The sequence below is a fragment of the Sus scrofa genome, chromosome 3, assembly GCF_054392235.1.
Source record: "Sus scrofa isolate SSC_HxYL_T2T_F1_AM1 chromosome 3, Sscrofa_HxYL_maternal_Yorkshire_Landrace_v2.0, whole genome shotgun sequence".
Taxonomy (NCBI): Eukaryota; Metazoa; Chordata; class Mammalia; order Artiodactyla; family Suidae; genus Sus; species Sus scrofa.
Window position 1 is genome coordinate 113179348 of NC_139385.1, and position 16853 is coordinate 113196200.

The 16853-nt window shown below is 37.1% G+C and overlaps 1 protein-coding gene across 13 annotated transcripts in view; it reads left to right on the top strand.

Moving 5' to 3' along the window:
* Positions 1–16853, top strand: part of MAP4K3 (mitogen-activated protein kinase kinase kinase kinase 3) — a 197662-nt gene that overhangs the window by 84558 nt on the left and 96251 nt on the right. For 8 of the 13 annotated variants that reach the window (XR_014842159.1, XR_014842158.1, XR_014842154.1 and 5 more), the window contains one exon: positions 15676–15766. The exons of the other annotated variants lie outside the window; for them this stretch is intronic. Coding sequence is in view for 3 of the 8 variants with exons in the window: in XM_021088336.2 (XP_020943995.1) it covers positions 15676–15766 (91 nt within the window). In the remaining 5 variants the exon portion in view is untranslated. The remainder of the gene's footprint in view (positions 1–15675; positions 15767–16853) is intronic. 13 annotated transcript variants of the gene reach the window in all.

Sequence of the window (16853 nt, forward strand, 5' to 3'; positions counted from 1 at the left end):
AAGCTTCACTTTCAAGTTCTTATAAGGTGTTTGTTTTTTGGTTTTTTTTTCTTTTTGTGTTTTAAAGTCAGAATTTAATAGCCAATATGTACTTTTTAAGTCATCTATCTAGGTGGTTGTCAGTGTTTTACAATTTCAAATTTTTGGCATAGAAAATATCTGGTGGCAGGAAAGTATTACTTGAACAATTTCAGAAGCCTTACATCTCTTATTGCAGGAAAGTAGGCACAGCATTTGTAGTTTACCCAAAGTCGCATGTCTTATTTGTGGATCTGATTCCTCTGACTCTTGACACATTGTTCTTTAGTTTTTCTGCACCAAAGAAGGTATTTAATTAAAATTACTTGCAGTTACTCATTGAGGTATTGTTTACAGCTTTGGCTGTAAAATACAAATGCAGACAGATAATACTGATGAATTAGGTAGCAGCTCATGGAAGAAATTCTTCTAAATGGGGAAGTTCATTCCTTTTCAAACACAGTGAAAAATACAGTGATTGATGGCCAGGAATATTTATGATGAGAAAATAGGATATTATGTTTTGTCTCCATGAGAGCAGTGTTTATTAAATTGTAGAACAAAATTTTTAAACTGAGAATAGATATCAGTAAGACCCATTCCACGATTTTTTGATGGATCTCTAAAGTTAAATGTTATGAATCTTCTTTCCTTACAGCTTTTTTTAAAATTACATTTTCTTTTCTTTTTTTTTCTTTTCCTACTGTACAGCATGGGGACCCAGTTACATATCATGTATACATAATTTTTTCTCCCATTGTTGTGCTCCATTGTAAGTATCTAGACATAGTTCTCAGTGCAACACAGCAGGATCTCATTGTTAATCCATTCCAAGAGCAATAGTTTTCATCCGTTAACCCCAAGCTCCCAGTTCCTCCCACTCCCTCCCTCTCTCCTCCGGGCAGCCACAATTCTATTCTCTGAGTCCATGATTTTCTTTTCTGTGGAAAGGTTCATTTGTGCTGTATATTAGATACCAGATATGAGTGATACCATATGGTATTCGTCTTTCTCTTTCTGACTTACTTCACTCAGCATGAGAGTCTCTAGTTCCATCCATGTTGCTACAAATGGCATTATTTTGTTCTTTTTTATGGCTGAGTCGTATTCCATTGTGTATATATACCACATCTTCCTAATCCAATCATCTGTTGATGGACATTTGGGTTGTTTCCTTATCTTGGCTATTGTGAATAGAGCTGCAATGAACATGCGGGTGCATGTGTCTTTTTTAAGGAAAGTTTTGTCCAGATATATGCCCAAGAGTGGGCTTGCTAGATCATGTGGTAGTTCTCTGTATAGATTTCTAAGGTATCTCCATACTGTTTTCCATAGTGGCTGTAGCAGCTTACATTCCCACCAACAGTGCAGGAGGGTTCCCTTTTCTCCACACCCCTCCAGCATTTGTTATTTGTGGACTTATTAATGATGGCCATTCTGACTGGTATGAGGTGGTATCTCATGGTGGTTTTGATTTGCATTTCTCTAATAATCAGGGATGTTGAGCATTTGTTCATGTGCTTGTTGGCCATCTGTATGTCTTCCTTGGAGAAATGTCTATTTAGGTCTTTTGCCCATTTTTCCATTGGGTTACTGGCTTTTTTGCTGTTGAGTTGTATAACTTGCTTGTATATTCTAGAGATTAAGCCCTTGTCCATTGCATCATTTGAAACTATTTTCTCCCATTCTGTAAGTTGTCTTTTTGTTTTCTTTTTGGTTTCCTTTGTTATGCAAAAGCTTGTCAGTTTGATTAGGTTTATTTTTGTTCTTATTTCTGTTGCTTTGGGAGACTGACCTGAGAAAATATTCATAAGGTTGATGTCAGAGAATGTTTTGCCTATGTTCTCTTCCAGGAGTTTAATGGTGTCTTGTCTTATATTTAAGTCTTTAAACCTTTTGACATTAGTTTTTTTGAGAGGTAAGAGAGGTGCTTTCTCCCCCTTGACCTTGCGTCAGAGTGGCAGGACTTCAGGGAAATGACTTATCTCCTCCTCTGCCTGTCTCCCTGAGAGCAGTGTTAGTAAGTCCCTTACCACCAGTTGTTTATTCAGTGCACCATGTGTTTATTGCCTTCATGAAGAGAGCCATTGTTACATCATTTATGATAATTACTTTCCAAAGGTTAATCACAGATTGCCTAGCCGCTCTTTAGTATGCTAGAGCCAGATCACGTCATAGTCAGCGTGAGGCTGACTATACTGGATAGATCAGATACTTATAGACTGCAAAGTAATAATACAAGGACTTTTATTTAGTATATCTGCAATTTCTTCCTCCCTCCCAATCCAGTGCCACTTTTGTGATTTAGTTTCATGAATATTTATTTAGCACTCAATTTGCTTAGAGTAGACGGTGACAAGACATGGTTCCTGCCTTCAAGGAGCTTGTTAACCAGTGTGTATACTAACCAGAATGCTTGTGTAAGTAGCCTAACTGTAGGGATTTACCCATTGAGCAGAGTGTGTGTATATGAGTGGCAATAAGGAATGATAGGGTTGTGACTAGAAAAACTTCATCGGTTCACAGGTCTTTGAATAGCTGGCTTTGACTATTAACTTGTGAAATACTCTGGGTAGAGACTATCAAGGCAAAATGTCCTGTGAAAGGACTCTTAATGGGACAGAGGAGCTAGTATATCTTGATTCACTTGGTGGGTTCCTTAAAGGTTGTGAGTTCATTTCACTTGGGGTAATTAAGAAAGGAACAATTACGCCAAGTCTTTCAGGCTGGCTAGGATTTTGCTGGGAGTATAAGAGAATGAAGGGTATTTCATATGAGGATAATGTGAAAGCAAAGGCGCTGTTGACTTAGTAGGCTTGTTTGGGAAATAGTAGTTTCATTTAACTGAAGTGGTATGCTTTGTTAGGGCATAGTAGGCAATAAGATGTGAAAAGCAGATTGACGATGGCTTATGGAGAACCGTAAATGTCAGCCCAAAGATAGACTCCACCTTGTGGATGATGGGATTTTTTAAAAGAGGTTAGTAACACAGTCAGTATACACAGGACAAATTGGAGAAGAGAGACAGACCCTTGTAGTAAGAAGAGCTTTTCCTATTACACCATCCACACTTGAATAGTATGGAAGATAGGGATAGGCAAGATTTTAGAGTGAAAGAATAGGACTTAAAATGCTGGAGGAAAAAAAAAGGAGTTCCGTTGTGGCACAGCAGAAATGAATCCAGCAAGTATCCATGAGGATGCGAGTTTGATCCCTGGCCTCACCCAGTGAGTTGGGGATCCAGTGTTGCCGTGTGCTGTAGTGTAGGTTGCAGACGTGGCTCGGATCCCGAGTTGCTGTGGCTGTGGCATAGGCCAGCAGCTGTAGCTACCCTTCAATCCCTAGCCTCAGAACTTCCATATGCTGTGGGTGCAGCCCTATAAAGCAAAAATAAAAAAATAAATAATAAATAAATGCCAACAGGTGACAAGGGAAAAGGAAGAGGTCCAGTCTATCAACATTAGAGGCAGGTGTATGTCAAAATTGAGTTTATGGGGAGAATAGTTTTGCCACCCTTTTGATTTTAGGGAATGATAGCTTCATGAGTTTTATTTGGTTGTAGTTTATACCTACATAGCCTCAACAACAGATCAGGAGCCTAGAAAACTTTATTTTAAAATCAAGTCTTGTGAGGAGTTCCTGTTGTGGTGCAGTGGAAACAAATCTGACTAGTATCCGAGAGGATGCGTGTTTGATCCCTGGCCTCGCTCAGGGGTCTGGCGTTGCCATGAACTGTCGTGTAGGTCACAGACTCACTTTGATTTGCATTGCTGTGGCTGTGGTGTAGGCCAGCAGCTATAGCTCCGATTCAACCCCTGGCCTGGGAACTTCCATATGCCAAGTGTGCAGCCCTAAAAGTAAGTAAGTGAGTAAGTAAGTAAAACAAGTCTTCTGAGAGGACAAGAACGCCCTAGGGCTTAAAGCATCTCAAAATTAGAACTATCCCTCAACAATAGACTGTGGTTCTCTTTGGTAAGCCTGGTGAAGATGGTTTTACCTGTGTATTTTTCACTTGGTTTAAAATCGATGCCATGCTTATTAATTTCCCTTTTCTGTTCTTACTCCAGAAACATTTTTGAGCCTACATGGAGAGATTCTAATTGTGCTGCCATAATTTTTAATAGAGTAGAAAGGATAGAATCAAGAGGACTCTATGGGGAATTCCCTTCTGAGTTATGATACCTGCCTTAGTTTGGATCTTCCATTAGAGCTTCACGGGTAAACCTAGCTCTCAGTAGAAGAGCTGATTTCAAGTAAGAGAAAAGGGGACCTGACAGGCTAGTCTGGACTCTAGGATTAAGCCATTCTTCCGTCACTACCTGGAGACCCATCTGTTCCCGTTTGGGGATGCTTTCTCAAATATTCCTTTAATATGAGAAGGCAGTGGAATTTGGTTCTTTGAGGGTGAAAAAAAATCTTAATGCATGAGGCACAAATATACATATAGTACATAAACAGATTTAGAGAATATCTGTGGCATTAAACTTTCATGAGGAGAGGCCATTAGGAAAACAAGGTTTATAAACACTGCATTAGAGTAGGACTCTTGAGAGGGGGGATCATGTTTACTTTAAATCAAAACTAAGCCTAATCATCTGATAAAACTGTTTGGGGTATACGAAGCTGGATATTTTGATCTTTTACCATTTAGTTTCATTAAGAGAATTTCTTTTTCTTTTTTTTCTTTCTTTCTTTTTTTTTTTGCTTTCTTTTTTTTTTTTTTTGCTTTCTAAGGCCTCAGCCGTGGCATATGGAGGTTCCCAGGCTAGGGATCGAATCAGAGATACAGCTGCCTGCCTACACCACAGCCACAAGCAAGGCGGGATCCGAACCATGTCTGTGACCTACACCACAGCTCACTGCAATGCCGGATCCTTAACCTGCTCAATGAGGCCAGGGATCCAACCCGCATCCTCATGGATACTAATGGGGTTTGTTAACCACTGAGGCATGACAGGAGCTCCTCATTAAGGGAATCTCTGATTGATTCTGTTGAACCCAGGTTCAAAGTTGATTCATAACAATTTATGCAAATATAAGTGATACTTAAGCATCATTAATCATGAACACTTACTAAAAGGCTTTAATGAAATGGGCCACAGGTTATGTTAGAAAACAAAATTCAGGGAGTTCTCTTGTGGCACAGTGGGTTAAGGATCTGATGTTGTCACTGCTGCAGCCTGGGTAAATTTGAAAATCTAATTGGCTTTTTTCAACAATTCATGAATCAGGCAGCATCCAGTCTAGCAACTGGCACAGCACTCTAGAGGTTGTACAGAATGGAAGGTTTTTATTGGAAGAAGGGTGAGGCACAGGACCTTTAGTGAAAGAAAAGGAAGGATTATTCTCAGGCCAAGACACCTTTTTGGGGGGAAAGGGAATGGCAAGGGTTTTTTTCATACATATTGCCTTTTCTTCATCAGAGAGGATGGAGAGGGCCCATGTAGCAGATTACCTCCTTGACCTCCTTGACGCTGACCAGGAAATTCCAAACTGGTTCCTTAAGATTACATTGCTGGTGAAGATTGAAACTGCTTTTAGGTTAGGTATTAAATGTAGGTTTGGTAGCATGGGCCTTAGCACAGGTGATGCCATTTTGGGCCTGTGGTTTTTCTCTTTGTCAGTTATTTTCATCAGATGAAATATTTGAAGAGTCCTTTTTATTTTCAATACTTAGAAATATAAATATTGTAATTTTTCCATAGTTGAAATATTGAGAAATCAGTAGGATTATTAGAAACTTCCTTTGCATTTCTGTGTGGTATTAATTGAATGATGTTCCGTTATGTGTATATACACACACGCACACACACACCCCCCATGTTTTCTTTGTCCGATCATCCATCAATGGACTTAAGGATTGTTTCTACCTCTTGCCTGTTGTGAATAATGCTGCACTGAATATGGGAGTACAACTATATCTTCGAAATCCTGATTTCAGTTCTTTTGGATAAATACTCAGAAGTGTTATTGCTAGATCGTATGATGGTTCTATTTTTAATTTTTTGAGGAACCTACATTCTGTTTTCCATAGCAGCTGCATCATTTTACGTTCCCTCCAAGTGTTCAGTTTCTTCACATCTTTATACTTGCTATTTTTTAAATTTTTTATATTGGCCATCCTAATAGTATAAATTGATACCTCATTGTGGCTTTGATTTGCATTTCCTTTCTGATTAATGATTTTAAACAACTTTTCATGTACCTCTGGGGCATTTGTAATGTCTTCCTTGGAGAAATGTCTATTCAAGCCCTTTGCCCATTTTTAAATAAGGGTTTTGTTTTTGTTTGTTTTGGGGGGGGGATTTTTGCTATTGAGTTATGAGTTATGTATATATTTTAGATATTAACCCTTTATCAGATGCATGGTTTGCAAATTTTTTCTCTTATTCTTTTTTTCTCTTTCATTTAAAAAAATTTTTTTCATCGTAGTTGATTTACAGTTTTTTCTCATATTCTTTAGGTTGCCTTTTTTCTCTGCAGAAGCTTTCTAGTTTAATGTAGACCTACTTGTTTATTTTTGCTTTTGTTACTTATTCTTTTCATGTCATGTCCAAGAAGTCATTGCCAAGACCAGTGTTAGTGAACTTTTCCTCTTATGTTTTATTTTAGGAGCTTTATAGTTTCTGATCTTGAGTTTAAGTCTTTAATCCATTTTGAGTTGATTTTTTAACATGGTTTAAGAGAAGGGTCAAGTTTTATTTTTCTGTATGTGGATATCCAGTGTTCCCATCACCAATTATTAAAGAGACTATTCTTTCTTCATTCTGTAGTCTTGGCATCTTTGTTGACCATATGTGTGTGGGTTTATTTCTGGTCTCTCCATCATGTTCCATTGGTCTCTATGCCTTTCTTTATGCCAGTGCCATAAGGTTTTTATTACTGTAGCTTTGTACTATGCTTTGAAATCAAGGAGTGTGAAGCCTCTGGTTTTGTTCTTCTTTTTCAAGATTGTTTTGGATATTCGGGCTTCTTTGTGTTTCCATGTGACTTTTAGGGTGTTTCTCTCTCTCTTTTTTTTTTTTCCTATTTCTATATAAAATAAAGGAGTTATTTAAGGTTTGACTTTAAGGCTTTATAGTTGTGATTGTGCACATTTCATGTCTCCTTAAGTCTCTTAAAGTCAAAGAAAAAGTCTTGTTCATTTTTTTTATGGGGATTCCATTGAATTTGTAGATCACTTTGGGTAATATGGAAACTTTAACAATATTAAGTCTTCTAATCTGTGAACATGGCATGTCTTTCCATTCATTTATGTCTTCGTTATTTCAATAATACCTTGTAGCTTTAGGTGTACAAGTCTTTCAGCTTCTTAACTTTATTTCTAACTATTTTCTTCTTTTTTATGAGATTGTAATTGAGGTTTTCTTAATTTTCTTTCCTTACTGTTCATTGCTTGGGTGTGTAAACATAACTGATTTCTGTATGTTGATTTTGTATCCTGCAACTTTGCTGAATTTGTTTATTCTAACAGTTTTATTCTTGTAGAATAAGTTTTCTACATAAAAGATCTTGTCATCTGCAAGCAGAGATAATAATTTTACTTCCTCTTTTCTGATTTGAATGTTTCTATTTTTTTCCTTGTCTCTCTGGCTATAGGACATTGACCATGACCCCAGGGAGATAAAAGAATTAAAACGATGAGCAGTCTTCTGGGCATATCAATTCCTAAATAAGAGCACTTATTTTAGAGCATTATTTTAAAATAGTACCTGTTACAAAACTGTTTCCTCATGTTTATTTTTTCAGGGGTATTAAATGATCATTTTTTTATTTTTGAAAAAAGATTCAATTAGTATTTTGATTGGAATTACATTAATTCAGACATTGATTCATGAAAAAAATTGTCATCCTTAGCATAGTAAATTCTGCTTATAAAGTGAATTGTCTTTCCTTCCCCCCTCCCCCCGGTCTTTTAACTTCCAAAATACTTTATTTATGGTCTGCGTGTTTTAAAGCTTATCCTTAGGTACATAATTTAATTTGATTTATTTATTCTAACTTGTTAACTTGAGGATTTTTCTAAAAAAAGTTGTTTGTTTTTTCAGTTGATTTTTGTTCGCTTGTTTTTTAGGAACACAATCGTATAGCAAGAATCTTATATTTCTACTGTTTATGCCACCTTATTTTTTTCACTTGTGGGTGTCAATCGCTTAGTACCTTTAGAGTAATTCATTAACTTCAGATTGAATACCAGCTTTTATGTATTGGGAGACACAGTGAATAGGTAACAATATATTAGATGTGATAAGTGCTGTGGAGGAAAATAAAGCAAAGTAAGGATGTCGTGGGGTTGTGGTTGTGGATTGCTATTTTATGCAGGGATATCAGAGGTCTCATCCTAAAGGCAACAGTTGAACAGTGCCCTAGAGGAAGTGAGAAAGCAAGCTAGCTGGGAGGAAAGGAACACTTCAGGTAGCTGGATAGAAAGTGCAAAGGCTCTGAGTCAGGAGCTATGTATGCTATTCACAGAGGAGCCTGGAGGCCAGTGTGACTGAAGCAGAATAGAGGGAAGAATAGTAGGAGAAATGGCATAGATTATGGAAAACAAATCATACTGGCCAATAATAATAGAGGTAGTTATTATTGAATGATTGTGTATGATGCCTTGTTCTAAATACATAACAAATATTCTTTAATTCTGAAGAGGGAGGCACTGTTGTCTCCATCTCATAATGAGGAATGTGAACTGAGAGAAAGAGGAAATATGAATGAATTTGCCCAAGATCATACAACCAGAAAGTTGTGAAACCAAGTTTCGTAGTTCAGTATTTTGATTCCAAAATACATATCCATAATCATGATACTTGTGTTAGATATGGTGAGTTCAGCATCAAAGTATAGATTTAATGTTATAGAAATAAGGGAGTTATTTAAGGTTTGACTTTAAGGTATTATAGTTGTGATTGCACACATTTTACGTCTCCTGTGAGTCTCTTAAAGTCGAGGAAAGTCTTGTTCATTTCTGGAACTCTACCCATTGTCTCTAGTATGTTCTCTTTTATATCATAGTAGTTGCTGAGTGTATGATGGTTATTGAATATCTTCTCAACAGAGAACTTTCTGAGAATAACTGTTTATCTCTACCCAAATGAAAGCATTAGATATTTTCACAAATAATGCACACAATTACACACACACATCACTTTACAGACTTAAAAGCTAAATGAAATCAGATATATAACAACTTAACTTGCTTTTAAACAGATTAAAAATTATAATTAAAAGTATTTTAAATTCTAATCTCTGTTAGTTACCATGTTAAATAACTTTTGATACAACAAAGAATTATTTCATTATCATGACATTTGTTAACACACTTCTGGGAAACCACGTCAGCTTCTCAGAGTCATGAACATGTTAATCATTTAGAAGAGAAAAATAAAGATGACAAAAGGAAAATTAAAAAAAAAAAAAAAGAGTTGTGTAGTGTGGGTCACCGCTGTGGCACAGGTTCAATCCCTGACCTGGTAACTTCTGCGTGCCGCAGGTGCGACCAAAAAAAAGAAATGAGAGCATAAATAAACAAATGGGACCTTAAAAGAGAGAGAGAGAGATTTGAAATAAGAAACAGGGAGTTCCCATTGTAGCACAGTGGAAATGAATCCAACTACCATCCATGGAGATGCAGGTTCGATCCCTGGCCTCGCTCAGTGGGATAAGGATCTGGTGTTGTCATGAGCTGTGGTGTAGGTCACAGACACGGCTCGGATCCTGAGTTGCTGTGGCTCTGGCAAAGGCCAGCAGCTACAGTTGCAATTCGACCCCTAGCCTGGGAATTTGCATATGCCGCAGGTTCAGCCCTAAAAAGCAAAAAAATAAATAAATAAATAAAATAAAGAAAGAAGAAACAAATAAAATAAAAAGTAATTGAGGGTGACCTGTAAGCTCATTCACTTCATAGGAGAAAGAACTAGGGAAAAAGAAGATACACAGTTTATAAGTAGACCAAGACTTAGTTCTCTAAAGACATGAGCATACTTGTCTGTTGGTTCACCTCCCAATATGGATACTCTTTATATTTTCCCTGTTTGTTTTTCTTACACATCAACTGCCTTCATATAGTTACTTGGACGTAGATAACTTTTAAACCGAAATTGTAATGCTGCCTCCCAGCCAATGGTTCTGTGTTGACAGCTTCACCATATTTATCACTACAGTATTTGTATAATTATTATTTGCTTTATTGAATTTTCTGCTTTTTTTTAAGAAAATATAAGTGGATGGTTTTATTAAGTCAGAGTGCTTATGTTAATGATAGGAAGAGTAGGTCTTAAATATTTAATACAGTTGACACTAGTGAAAATAATTATGCATACCAAAAGGGCAGTCAGTTGGATATCCATTTGATCTAACAATTATGTATTATTGGAAGTTCCCTTGTGGCACCACGGGTTAAGGATCTGGTGTTGGCACAACTGTGGCACAGGTTGCAACTGCAGCACAGGTTCAGTCCCTGGCCCAGGAACTTCCACATGCTGTAAGTGCAGCCCAAAACAAAAAGATCATGTATTATTTTTGTCAAAGAAAAAAAATAAAGAATTGTATGAAATGTTGAAAATACAGTGATCGTCAGTTCGTATCTGAAAGGCAAGGGAGTATTAGGGATTCTGTGTTTTATTGTAGTTTTAGGAAGAGACCCATCCCATAACATTCAAGTCTTCTCTTTTGCTCTTACGTATTTGGCTAAATGTAGCTTTTTATGGGAAAGCGTTTTATATAAAGTAAATTGTATAGAAATAAAGAAAATAAAAGTGCCTTTAACCTTGTTCATTATATCTCTGCTCTGTTTATAAGAAGGACAGAGTCTCTTATTTGTTAATCCCATAAAGCATTTGCGAAGCACCTGTTATGGTTTAGACAACCTTTTTCATTAATGGATGGTAATAATTGCTTCAGTTTAGGATAATGCTAACTACAGTAATAACTAAACTAGAACATATCAGCGGCTTAACGTAATAAAATTTTATTTCAAATTTATATAGTAATTTAGTACAGATGTTCATGTTTCTAGGTGATTTCTTTATTTTGATGACTCAAGATCCAGACATCTTCCATTTTTCTGGGGCCTCACAGGCTTGTGTAGCCTGTTGATGGGGGAAGAAAGAGTAGGAAAAGAACACATTATTTTTGCTCACTTTCTACTCAAGAGAACTAGTTTCTTGGGCACATCACATTGACTGGGAAATGTTGTCTTTTGACTGGATAATTGCCTCCCACTAATAACTTCCACACTGGAAGGGAGAACACAGATTACTTGTGAAAGGCTAGCTAGCTCTGCCACAGTGATAATGTTGAAGTAATCATCTGTTTCTTATGGGTACTGTAATAAGGTACCACAAACCTGGTTGTAGAAACAGTAACACATTTATTCTCTTAAAGTTGTGGAATTTAAGAGTCCAAAGTGAGTTTCATCAGTTCAAGATCAAAGTGTTAGCAGGGCTGTACTTCCTCTGGATGCTCTATAAAGGAAGAGTCTATCTCCTTGCCGTTTCTAGCTTTTTAAATTTTTTTATTATTTTTTATTTTTTTTCCACTGTACAGCATGGGGACCAGGTTACACATACATGTATACATAATTTTTCCTCCCATTGTTGTGTTGCAATGTAAGTATCTAGACATAGTTCTCAGTGCAACACAGCAGGATCTCATTGTTAATCCATTCCAAGAGCAATAGTTTTCATCCGTTAACCCCAAGCTCCCAGTTCCTCCCACTCCCTCCCTCTCTCCTCCGGGCAGCCACAATTCTATTCTCTGAGTCCATGATTTTCTTTTCTGTGGAAAGGTTCATTTGTGCTGTATATTAGATACCAGATATGAGTGATACCATATGGTATTCGTCTTTCTCTTTCTGACTTACTTCACTCAGCATGAGAGTCTCTAGTTCCATCCGTGTTGCTGCAAATGGCATTATTTCGTTCTTTTTTATGGCTAAGTCGTATTCCATTGTGTATATATACCACATCTTCCTAATCCAATCATCTGTTGATGGACATTTGGGTTGTTTCCTTATCTTGGCTATTGTGAATAGAGCTGCAATGAACATGCGGGTGCATGTGTCTTTTTTAAGGAAAGTTTTGTCCAGATATATGCCCAAGAGTGGGCTTGCTAGATCATGTGGTAGTTCTCTGTATAGATTTCTAAGGTATCTCCATACTGTTTTCCATAGTGGCTGTAGCAGCTTACATTCCCACCAACAGTGCAGGAGGGTTCCCTTTTCTCCACACCCCTCCAGCATTTGTTATTTGTGGACTTATTAATGATGGCCATTCTGACTGGTGTGAGGTGGTATCTCATGGTGGTTTTGATTTGCATTTCTCTAATAATCAGGGATGTTGAGCATTTGTTCATGTGCTTGTTGGCCATCTGTATGTCTTCCTTGGAGAAATGTCTATTTAGGTCTTTTGCCCATTTTTCCATTGGGTGGTTGGCTTTTTTCTAGCTTTTTGAGCTGCATTCCTTACATTATCTCATTGTTGGCCTCTTCATCTTTAAAGCCAGCAGCATAGCTTCTTGCTCATTGCCTTCTTATAATCAACTCTCCCTCTGCCGCCTCTTATAAGAACACTTGTGATTTACATTTAGGACCTACCCAGAAAATTGATAAGCTCTCCATCAAAGTATCCTTAATTTAATCACACCCACAAACCCCCTTTTGCTGTATATCATAACATTCACAGGTTTTAGAGGTTAGGACCTGACTATCTCTGGGGTCATTATTCAACCAACTACAAGTAGTTAACTTTTATTGAACACTTAATGTGTGTCATGTTTATCTGAGAATTTTGCCAGTATTAGTTTTGTATTTTTCTGCCTGTTTACTTGATGTATTCATGATCTTTACTTGTAGGCTTGCCTATTTTTCTCAGTCAGTTGTGGGTTTTTTTGTTTGTTTGGTTGGTTTTTTTTGCCATCTTCTGGAAGATGTATTCTTAACTTTAATGTCTAAAAATTTTATCCAAAAAATCCTAGAGTCTTAGAATTAGAAAGAATTTTGAGAGATTATCTAGTCTAATCATCATGCTCTGCATTGTCCAATTAGGTGTTCTAGGATTTGGGGGAAGGTGCCTGTTAATTTATTCTTTAGAATGTATTTCTCTTGAACTTTGAAGAAAATCCTTTAAATCTATTAGGCTCTTTTGGATTATTAATGCATTAGACTGTTTTGTTTTGTTTTGTTTTTCCCTACCCAAATCTACCTTTTTTAGTTACCTTTAAAAATCAAGTTGTGAATTTCCCCCCCTTTGGATTTTTTTCTGCACAAAAATATTGAACTTAATTTGGCCATTGCATTTATCATATGGAGATAGTTTAATAGGATAAAAGGATGCACTTCGGATCAATAGCATTTCCTAGGAAAGAGGTAGTTTGAAGGCTTAAAGCAACTCATAGGTTTTAGTAAAAAGCACAGGAATAGGAAACAAAGAATTATGTAAAACATACTAATAACTTACACCAAAAGCAGATGCTGCTCCTAATTTAGAATCATTATGAGAAGGAATTATGTGCTGTCATAGATTCATTCGGGCAACAGCTTTAATGATTGCATTAGGTGCTAGGGATACAAAAATGGCAAAGGTATCATTCTGTCCTAGAGGAAGTAACATTCCAGTGAGGACACTGATGCAGAGATGCTGACAGGTGTAACAAAAAACACAATTCAAGGTGGCTTAAACAATGCAGGGAATGTATTGGTCATGAACTGGCATATCTGAAAATTACCACCAAGGCAGATGGGCTTCCTGTAGTAATTCAATTGCATCATCACATGCCTTCCTCCTTCCCCCTTTTCCTTTTTCTTCTCAGTGTTTTCTGCAGATCAGCATTGTTCTAAAGCTGGCTCCCTTGGAGGTTGTGTGATGACTAACAGCTTAAGGGCTGCCCCCAGAGAGTTGCTGTCCTCTAACCATTAAATTGAAATCCTAGAGTTCACTGTGACTATATCAACTTTGATCTCATGTAACCCCGAAGTGTTTGGTACAACCCTGAAAATTGGCTGTATTATCTTTATTATGGTTTTATTATTTTTCTTGGATTTTTCTTAATATACTGAAAATCAGGAATTCTTACTGGTGGGAAGTGAACCCAGAAGAAAATCTTAGTTCAGTGATTTTCTTTTGAAATTTTGAGAGCATAAAAATGTCCTATTCTCCCTTTGGAGATCTTTGATTTTGTATTCATTTCATTGCAGAAATTCTGAATCTGACATACTCTCTCTTCTCTACTATTTCTTCTCTTGTAACTGGGACAGTAAAGTGGGTTTTGATATTGGGCTCAAATGGCTCATGGTTAGGCTCCTTCAAGTCTCAGTTACATTTATAATAGGAAAATACCAGGGCCGGAAATGTCAGGGCTTGGCCATAACAACCTCATATTTATGATTTGAGCTTTAGTTTGGGAAACCTGTTTTTAACTTTGCCACTAATATACATTTAGTCAGACTATTCATAGTATATGATGCTTTAAAAACTGAATTAGTAGTACAAAGCTACTTTGATTTAAATGCAAGTACTTCCACATGTTTTCTTTCTGCGTAGTCTTTGGTTTACCACATTTGCATTCATGGCAGTTCTGTTTCTCTCTATGACAAGTGTTCATTCAGGAGTCAGCATCTGATACTGTTATAAGATTGCCAGATTTTTTTTTTTTTTTCGTCTTTTTGCTATTTCTTTGGGCTGCTCCCGTGGCACATGGAGGTTCCCAGGCTAGGGGTCAAATCGGAGCTGCAGCCACCGGCCTACGCCAGAGCCACAGCAACGCAGGATCCGAGCCGTGTCTGCAACCCACACCACAGCTCACGGCAATGCTGGATCGTTAACCCACTGAGCAAGGGCAGGGACCGAACCCGCAACCTCATGGTTCCTAGTCGGATTCGCCAACCACTGCACCATGACGGGAACTCCAAGATTGCCAGATCTTATTTTGAAGAATTTGGGCAGGGAGAGAGAAGAAGGTGAGAGATTATTTGCTAAATAGTTTGACTAGGCTTAAATATAATCCCATTTTGCATCCCAAAACAGCTGGAACAGGGCACTAAAATATAGGATAGGCCTGCATATGTAGGACAACTACTAGAGTGTAGACCGCTCAGCTCTACAGAGAGAGCTATGGAGGTAGACTTGATATTCCCAGTGTATAAGGGTTCCTGGCCTAACTTTAAAAAGAATTACTTCTTTGTGCAAAATTATATTAAATGTTATTTGCTAATAAAGGGGGAAAATGTATGTTTTCTAGTGAAATACGATGATTACATCCAAGGTATAATAGTAATAGTAGCAAATGCTTATCTAGTGCTTACTCTGTGTCAGATACTATTCTAAGCATTTTACATACATTTAGCCCACTTAACCCTTCCAACAGCCCTATGATATAGGTTATTATTTTTATCCTCATTTTACAGAGGAAAAAAATTGGCACAGAGAGGTCAAGTAACTTGCCCAAGTTCTCACAGCTTAGTAAGGGACAGAGTTGGGATTTTCATCCACATAGTCTGGGACCAGAGTTCATGCTTTTAATCACTGTACTTTCTTTCTATCAAGCAAGAACTGAAATTGTCATTAGAAGCAATATCAAAGTTACTTATTATGTTTTGAAACAAGTCAACATTTTGAAATTTACCTATTAAATATTCAACATGCTTATTTTCTTATATTCTAGGAGAAGACTTTGCAGTTGTGCAGCAAGAAATTATTATGATGAAAGACTGTAAACACCCAAATATTGTTGCTTATTTTGGAAGCTATCTCAGGTACATTGTTTGTTTCCCTTATGAAAAGCAGTTAATCACCTAATATATTTAACAAAATAAAGTTAGCTCTAATACCGTGTTTTATAGTTTTCTTCATGCTTTGAAAGTAGGATATTTTCATATGAATGGAATTTTTCTTTATGGCCTCTTTATGTTCATTCTTTAACCAATATCATAGTCCATGATTTGACTGTTATTGTTGGAATTCTGGATGTAGCTTCAGTGAAGAAGTTGGCAAGTAAAAACTGACTTTTATGGTTAGTCTTCCTGTGGTAGACTAGAGATCTACATACACCATTCTGTTGCTCCTTTCTTCTAGTCTTGGGTGAATTTAGAAAGTATATCTGCCATTTTTAATAGAACCTTTTTTTCTTTTGTGCTTCTAACCTCAAGGTATTGCATCATCCCTTCCCTTCATTGTGTCCAAAGGACTGGGAATTATAATTATTTCCCTAACTTCTTATTTTCCCAGGTCCTGAAGTGAACTTAGAAAGACTGTGAATTACACTTCTTGTTTTGGTTTGGCAGGACCAAGTCAAGTTCCCCAGATCATATTCCATAGGAGGTGACCTCAGGGTCAAGTCTTATATTTCCATTCACTTCTCTGTAGTTATGAGTTGAATACTGTGACCTAGTTGTTTTCAAGGTTGCTTCCAAAAGGAAAGGATTGGAGAATGATTTCTTAGATATTGTTTAAAAACTCTTCTGTTTGGTTCCCATATACTGTAGGATAGATAAGGATGTAACTTACTGCAGCTCCCATTCTATGCATGAGGCAAATACAAAACACTTCTCTTCTGATGCAGGCACAGCATATGGAAAAGACTGGGCATTTCTGCCCTCTCTTCTTTCCAGCTTGTGAAAAGCCAACCGGACCAACTCTTCTTGATTCTAACCAGTCTTGGACAGCTTTGATTGCCCACCTTCACTGAGGTCGAAGGGTGGGATTAATGGAAACTTTAGTTCACTTAGGGACAGGCACTACCCCCAGGTCAGTGACTGTTAAACATTTTAAATGGGTTCTTTAATAGCCAACTTAAAACTACTTTAATGGTGAGTGATTCAGACAACAACCTAACTACAGTTC